Source organism: Panicum virgatum, chromosome 9N (genome assembly GCF_016808335.1).
Source record: "Panicum virgatum strain AP13 chromosome 9N, P.virgatum_v5, whole genome shotgun sequence".
Classification (NCBI taxonomy): Eukaryota; Viridiplantae; Streptophyta; class Magnoliopsida; order Poales; family Poaceae; genus Panicum; species Panicum virgatum.
In genome coordinates, this window is record NC_053153.1 from 77,831,509 (window position 1) to 77,839,894 (window position 8,386).

Below are 8,386 nucleotides of genomic sequence, written 5' to 3' on the forward strand. Positions count from 1 at the left end.
TTCCGCTCGCAATAGTCCTATTAATTCCCCAGGTAAAAAAACACTAGACATTCCATCTCCGGAAACCGTTACTTTTGATGTTACTTGGCGTATAATAATCTCTATATGTCTATTATGGATCTGTACCCCTTGGGATCAATAAACCTTTTGTATCTTATTAACCAAAGAGATACGACTTTGGGCTATGGTTAGCTCAGCTCCAATCAAGAATCCCCAGGGAACCCCAAGAATTCTTGGTATACGTTCGTTCCAATCCTGAATTCTCCTTTCGAGATTCGGCGATAGTGAATCAATTGAACGCGCTTGGAAGATTTGTTCTACTTTTGGAAGACCTTGCGTTATATCACTAGATCTCGATTTTTCATATATAAACATAACTAACCTATCTCCTTTGTAAAGGATTTTTCCATAATGACCATGAACAGTTGCTCCTATAGTGGCCAAATAAGGATTAGCTGCTCTTAGAACAAAGGAGTCCATATTAACAATGAAAATTTGACCTGATTTTTTATGTGCGATTTAAATAGACATACATTTTCACAAATAAACTGTCCAAGGTAAATTATTGCCGATGTCTCTTCCCACGAGTCATGATGGATAAAGTGCCAATTCAAATGGAATGGCTCTAACATGATGTTACTGTCGAAATTAGAAATCCTTTTATTTTCGTCTATTAAAGAGTATTTAAGTCCTTGAAGTACTTGGAAGGTTTGTTTCAAATTTTCAAGGAACAAGTATTTTTTTAACAAGATCTGATTATGTGTTAATAAATAGTAAGATGAAGAAAAATTTGATATACTAGGTACAATAGCGCCTAAGAGCCCAAAAATATCTCGAATAGGAATTCTAGGATTCGATTCTTTTACCGCATTGGGATACTTTGAATTCTTGGATAAACCATTTCGAGAACAGTTGGATGCCGACAAAATCATCAAAGATGGATTACTTCGATTCAACAAGGTGCCAATAGCTTCTTGATGTTGGCTAAGTGATTGAATCTTCGCCTTGGAATAAAAGGAATTGGTATTGTTGCGATCTAACCTATTATTGGGAATAAGTCCTACACTTGTCCTATCATACCTTCTTCGTGTATACGAAGTAGTAGACTTAACTAACTCAATTCTTAGGAAATCACGAATCAGATCATTTGTTCTTACCTCAACAAGAGAAGCACGAGCCCCCTCTTTTTCTTCTTGTTCCCAATTCACTACTAAGCAAGTTCGAACGAATTGACTATTCGTGTGATAAATTCTTTGAGTTAACTTGCTATTTTCATGAGAAATAAAATTGACAAGTCGAAGTTGGAGATTATCCTCTTCTTGCAGGAGATCCTGTGGGAAAAGTGTTGCTAAATTTCTCCCTTCGTCCATTTGATATGCGACTGCAGGTCGAACCGAAACAAAATACTTTTCCTTGCTTTTGAGAATTTTTTTTCGTTGAACATAAACCCAATTTTTCCTTTTTTTTGATTCCTTATAATCTTTTTTTTTCTCTTTCTGGTGGTATCAAACTGCCACCTAATATCTTATCCGCCTCTTTAGGAAAATGAATATCTCCAGAAAAGATTTTGAGTTCTGTATGGCTTTTTTTTCTCTTCACTCGGACCAATCCACCTAGTCTACTTCTTGTATTTTTTGTGAGTTGTGTATCGACTCCAATAATACTATTATCAAGTACCTTTAGGGATGAGGATCTTGGCAAGAGATGCAGTTCTTGAAGAATGAAAAAAACCGATCTACTTCTTTTTGGTATTTTAGACTAAATTCTTTTGTTCCTCTGTAACACCCGGTTTATAAAAGGACATAAACCGAGCAATCATATACGTGCCAGGATCAAGTCACATGTATATACAACAGAATGAACAGTATATCATAGCACATATCATGTAAAAAGATATAAACAAGCGAATACGAATGTTATTTATTACATTAATGACAGAAATGTCTAATACAGCGGAAGCGAAGTACAAATACGATAAAAACTCTCCGAAGCTGAGCAGGGCGCCACAGGGACGTCGACTGGGAGACGAAACGCCTAGAAGTCCTCGTAGTCCTGGTAGCGCTGAGCGAACTCCCTCGCGTCGGCAGGAGTTGAGCAGCAGTAGAGTATCCCCAAGAGGAAAAAGAGTAGAGTAGGCAAGCATGAGTACACAACTTGTACTCAACAAGTATAACACAAACTATGAGGCTCTAGGTTGGCTGACTGACTGCATTAGCTTTTAAGTCTTGGCAAAATTTTATTAAAGCTATTTACTACAAGTTGGTGAATTACCATAAACCCAGTTACATAGTAATTAATCAAAATTAATCATGTTACTACTGAGAACCAAACCGAAACCACCAAGGTAACCCCGAGAGGCACCCCCTCGTCGGAAGGAGTTAACCCCACTAATCAAAAGGAGGATCTAGGCCGCCCATGACCGTGAGCACGGCTAGTATACCAGTTTTACACTCTACAGAGGTTGCACATCTTTACCCACAAGTCGTGAGCTACGCTAGTTGTTCATCACACTTCCTTAGGTGAGATGACTAGCAAACTCACTACGAGGCCGTTACAAAGGACACGTTGGTAAGGTGTAACCGCTAAGGATTCAGGCAATGCAACGATGGCACCCACCTCGAGGGGTACGCAGACCAAGCCTCGTAGCCTGGGCACCATTGAAGCTCGACTCCCCTCTTGCCTCGTCGGTAAGTTACTCCCGAACAAAAATGACCTAATTAGTAAGCCAAGACCATCCCATTCCAGTCTTGTGGTAGCGCTGTTGTCCCAGGTTGTCGCTTTATGAACCGGTCCTTATGGAGAGTGGCCAACCAGGCAGTAAGCACCGTGCTGGCCCCCTAAACCATGTTTCTAACAAAACCAATTTTAATGAGAAGTGAGCCACTCAAGCCACACAGAGGGCCACTCTCAGAATTAAGTTGCATATACCATTAATCAAATTAATTAAAAAGGACCAAGTGTGTTATAGCACGGCACCTAGCACAACTAACCAAAATGCAACCCAAGGTAATTATATAAAGGATAAATGTGGCTAGGAAATCCTTATAGGCATACAGTATTAAAATGCAGTATGAAAGTGTATTTAAAAGTGATAGGTTGTTCATGTTATACTTGCCTTCCTCGTACTGCTCCTGCTGCTCGAACTGCTCAGAAGATGACTCCTGGTACCAGTACTGGGGCTCCTCAGATGGATCAACGTCTACTCACGAACACATGGCCAAAAACAAGGCACAACATAAACATACAAGAAAACACTAACAAAAGCCAAGAAACAGTACATCAATACATAAAAACAGCACACTAAACTAGTCTAAAACTATTCTACGTGTTACAACAATTGCGTGGACATAAAGAACGCCTAAAACGGAGCTAAAACGCAAAATCTAGGCTAAAAACAAGTTCTAGGGGCTTATTTGTAAGAAAACTGAAGTTCCAGGGGGGTTTTTGGGCAAAACCGAGGACTAAAACATAATTAAAGGGTAGTTCTGGGGTCTAACTCGCGAAATTACCAAGCTAGGACGGCGGGTTCTATTTTTAAAAAGCTCAGGGATTAAAACGCCAAAAACTGGGCTCACATGCAAATACTTTTGCAAGCGACTGGACTGCGGGTTGATTTCAAAAGAAAGCAGGGACTCTTTAGCAAAACTACGAGGGCGAACCGGTACACACGGATATCGGCCGTCGGATCTGGATCTGGTGGTTCAGATTTGTTTGGATCCGAATCTAATCCTGCTCGTCAAACTGAGATCGCACGGGTGGAATCCATCCGTGCGCGAGGGCGGCGGAGCTCGCCCGCCGGCGACTCTGCTCCGCGGCGGCGGGGGCGGAAGCTCGCCGGAGCTCGCCACAAGTGGCATTACAGGGCTCAACTCGACCGGGTTTCAGGTCCAGGGGAACGCGCACCACTTAGCTAACCCAACTGCAGCCTCGGCGCAGGGCCGTGGCACGGCGGCGTGCGAGCGCAGCGGCGGGGCGGGTCGGTGCCACGCCGGTGAGAAATCGCGCGCGGTGCAGGGAACAAATAAGGGGTAACAAGGCACGGGAAGGTTCGTTACCGCGACGCGAAGGTCCTGGGGTGTGTAGGGGCGGGAGAACGGTGGTGCAGGGGCGGATTTGCGGCGGCACGGTGGAGCTCCGAGCCCGGCAGGGTGGCGGAGTGCGGTGGATGGCCGTGCAGCGCCTCCCTGGTTGTCCGGCCTAGTGTGGACGTAGCGCTTCTGCTCTGCAAGGCGAGAGGACAGGTCAGGGGGGTCGGAATTGTACCAGCATCAGGGGATTTCGGCGAGAGGCTCACCGTGGCGTAGATCCACCGTCGGGGCGGCGCTAGGGCTAGGGTTTGAGGGAAACGACGGCTGCGGGACGGCGGGTGCAGGGAAGTCATGGGGGTTCCTATTTATAGGGCGGCGGTCCAACATAGGCGTGCGTGCCCGGGCGAGGAATCACGTCGAGATTCCCGGCCGGGAGTTGCGCTGCGTGGGGGAGACGGAGCTGCCATGCGGGGCCAGGCTGTCAGCGGGCGGAGCGCGCGCGGCGCGGGCGGAGTCGCTGGCGTGCGGGGCCGGGCCGTCAAGGAGAACGCGGGCGTTGGCTCGCTGGGCTTCTGGCGCAGAGCGAGCGGCTGCAGCGGCCCGAGCGGAGTTGGGCGGGCGCGGGGCGATGCTCCGGTCGCGTGGGAGCGGCCCAGGAGGAGAGGGGAGCGGGCTGCTCGGGAGAAGAGGGAGAGAAGGGCTGGGCTGAGGAAAAGAGCTGGGCCGAGCATTCTGTTGGGCCCGCGCGGGAAAAGAAGAGCTGGGCTCGGGCTGAGTTGACTGCTGAGCTGGGTTGCCATGCGGGAAGGGGGCGCTTTGGGCCGTGGTGCTGGGCTGCCGAGTTTGGGGTTTTGGGCTGGATTCTGGTTTCTGGTTTTTCCTATTTCCTTTCTCTTTCCTATTTCTTTTCTTTTCAAACTTCACTCAAACTAATTGAATTCAAACTTTAATTTGAATTCAAACCCTATGCTCTCAACCAAATAAAACAATGCACCAGCATGAATGCACAAACAAGTTTAGCCCTAGAATAAATTTTAATTACTTTATGAAACAAAAATAAGTTATAAATGCAAGGCTAAACAAATTAAATCCTAAAAAAATTAAATAAACCAATTAAATTTATTATTAAATAGAAAATTTAATTCAGGGTGTTACATCCTCGATGCTCAATGAAACCCTCTTTTTTTAAGATGGAATCTTCCTCCGGGCTCCCATATTCGTCTTCTGAGTCTTCCTCTGAGTCTTCTTCTAAAGTCCCATATTCCTTTTCTGAGCCATCTTCAGAGCTCCCATATTCTTCTTCTGAGGCTTCCTCTAGAGCCCTATATTTGTCTTCTAGGATTTCATATTCGCCCTCTCCCTCTCGGGTCTTATATTCGTTCTCTGGGCTACCATATTCTTCCTCTGAGTCTTTCTCTAGAGTCCTATATTCGTCCTCTAAGATCCCATATTCATCTTCTAGGGTTTCATATTCGTCCTCTAGAGTTCTATATTCGTCTTCTAGGATTTCATTCTCTGTGCTCTCATATTCTTCCTCTGAGTCTTCCTCTCGAGTCCTATACTCTTCCTCTCGAGTCCTATACTCTCCCTCTCGGGACCGATATTCTTCCTCTAGGGTCCTATATCTAAATTTCACAATTCCTGAACCCCTTTTATATTTTCTGTATTGTGGATCGTCAAAATAAGCAAAAATACTATTTCTACGTAAAACACCCATAAAGGGTATTTCAATTGAAATACCCAAACAGGATATTAGCTCTTTCTCTTGTTCTTGATGATATTGTAATGGAACGACGAACCCATTTCTTCGCTTTTTCGCCAACAAATCCAAGTTATCTTGAAGAATAGAAGGATAGACAAAATTCCAATGACCGTTGGACACGATTCGATCTGGCGTTAAATAATCAAGAATTTCCCTATCTTTTTTACCAAAAGTATCCAAGAGTCTATGGCGTACTTGATCATTAGCCATTGATAGGTCAAAGATATCTCTTCCATGAACAGAAAATGAATAAGTATTCATTTGATCTTGATCCTTGTGGAGCGAAAAGGATGCTATACTGGATCTGCACATACTTACTGACAATATGCATAAATGGCTTGTTTTTGGTAATCGACGAAGATTACCATATTGATATTCGGGCGCATGGTAAACATCAGTACTCCAGTGCATTTCCCCGTCAGATTCGGAATAAATATGCTTTTGTATCTTTTCTTTAAAATGTAAAGTGGACGTTCCGGCACGAATCTCCGCAATTACTTGTTCGGATTCTACATATTGATCATTTTGCACTAGAATCAGGCTTTTTAACGGAATATTCACACTATGTAGAATATCGTGACTCTGAATAGTTACATGCAAGTCTATATAGCATAGAAAAGCAGGTTGTCCATGACGGGTACGTGTGGGGTGAACCAAATCCTCATTGAATTGGATTTTTCCATTTGAGGGGGATCGTACAAGGTCGGCAGTACCCCTTGTGAATACTCCACCAGTATGAAAAGTTCTTAGTGTTAGTTGAGTCCCTGGCTCCCCAATGGATTGACCTGCAATAATACCTACAGCTTACCCCAATTCGACCAGATCCCCATGAGTGGGACTCCGCCCATAACATAATTGACAGATCCAAGATGTGCTCCGGCAAGTAAAGGGGGTTCTAATATATATTGGTTGTGCTCGAAACGGTTGTGCTCGAAAGGCAGTTATGAATCGATTGACTAATCCCATTCCAATATCTTGATTTCGAGGAGCAATGCATCGTGAACCAATATATATATCGTCTGCTAATACACGACCAATTAGTGTTTGGACAAAAAGTTTTTTCATCATCCCATTTTGAGGACTCACAGAAATACCTCGGATAGTACCACAATCTCTTCTACGCACAATAATATGTTGAACTACTTCAACAAGTCTACGTGTAAGATAGCCAGCATCCGCTGTTCGTACAGCAGTATCTACAACCCCTTTTCGGGCTCCGTAGCAGGAAATTATATATTCTGTCAAAGAAAGTCCCTCGCGTAAATTGCTTTGAATAGGTAAATCAATCATTTGTCCTTGAGGATCCGCCATTAACCCTCTCATACCTACTAATTGGTGTACCTGAGATGCATTTCCTCTGGCTCCTGAAAAAGACATTAGATAGACTGGATTAGAAGGATCCGTTATTCGAAAATTCGAATTCATTTCTTGTTTCAAATATTCACTTGTAGCATACCATATCTCAACGGATTGGCGTAATTTTTCTACCGCGTGTACAGCCCCATAATAATAGTGTTTCTCCAAAAGAAAACTCTGTTGTTCCGCGTCTTGGACTAACCATCCTTTAGAGGGTATTGTTAAAAGATCCTCGATTCCTAAAGAAATCGATGTAGTAGTGGCTTGATGGAAGCCCAGAGTCTTTATTTGATCCAGTATATGGGATGTATATCCCATTCCGAAATGATCTATTAATCTACTAATAAGTCGTTTCATAGCAGTTCCGTCTATCTCTTTATTATGAAAGACCAAGTTGGCCCATTCTGCCATACATAAGTACCCCCTTTTTTGGCTGAGTAGGATTCAATAATGGACTTGAGTCAGTGATTCGAAAACTTAATTTACTCCCTTTCCTCAATCTCAATCTGTATTTGAGCGGCAAAAAAGATGGGACTAACAAAATCGGAATGCCCCCCGAAAGGGGCATCGCCGAATCTAACTTCCTTATTTAGATAGTGTATGAATAGGCCCGACTAAATCCTTGTATGGCTTCCTCTATTTCTCTATAAAAAGAAATATGACCAAGAGTGGTTCGAATGTATATAGAACAGATTTCTTTTTTTCTATTTCCCACTACCAGATAGTGGGCATAAATCTCATGATAAGTCCCAAAAGATTCATATTGAACTTCAATCGGAACTTCTCGTGAACCAACAATGCGTTGATCTAGTTTCCATCGGAGCCACAAGGGACTGTTTAAACCGATTCGTTTCTGTCTATAAGCTCCCAGTGCATCATAGGAACTAGAAAAATGGGGTTCTTTATCTTTCGTATACTTATAATAATTGTTATTATTGTATTTTACTTTTTTATTTGGAGAGTTTCCGCAACTATTATATCTATTTGCACAAATACCTCGACGGTTTCCAATCGTTAATACATAAAGTCCGATAAGCATGTCTTGGGTTGGCATGCAAATGGGATCTCCAATAGCGGGAGACAGGAGATTCATATGAGAAAACATAAGTAAACGGGCTTCCGCCTGAGCTTCCAAGGATAAAGGTAGATGAACAGCCATTTGATCCCCATCAAAGTCCGCATTGAAACCCTTACACACTAATGGATGTAAACAAATAGTACGCCCCTCTACTAAAGTGGG

At 43.3% G+C, this 8,386-nt stretch overlaps 1 protein-coding gene and 1 pseudogene across 1 annotated transcript in view; both read right to left on the reverse strand.

The window, feature by feature from the left end:
* Positions 1–5,411, reverse strand: part of LOC120688062 (DNA-directed RNA polymerase subunit beta''-like) — a 6,486-nt gene extending 1,075 nt beyond the window's left edge. Inside the window, exons 1-2 of the mRNA XM_039970202.1 lie at positions 5,187–5,411; positions 1–1,774 (exon numbers count right to left, since the gene is read on the reverse strand). The exon at positions 1–1,774 is cut by the window's left edge and continues 1,075 nt beyond it. Coding sequence (XP_039826136.1) covers positions 462–1,370 — 909 coding nt within the window. The 5' untranslated portion in view covers positions 1,371–1,774; positions 5,187–5,411 and the 3' untranslated portion in view covers positions 1–461. The remainder of the gene's footprint in view (positions 1,775–5,186) is intronic.
* Positions 5,167–7,926, reverse strand: LOC120689382 (annotated as a pseudogene).
* Positions 7,927–8,386: the final 460 nt, after the last annotated feature.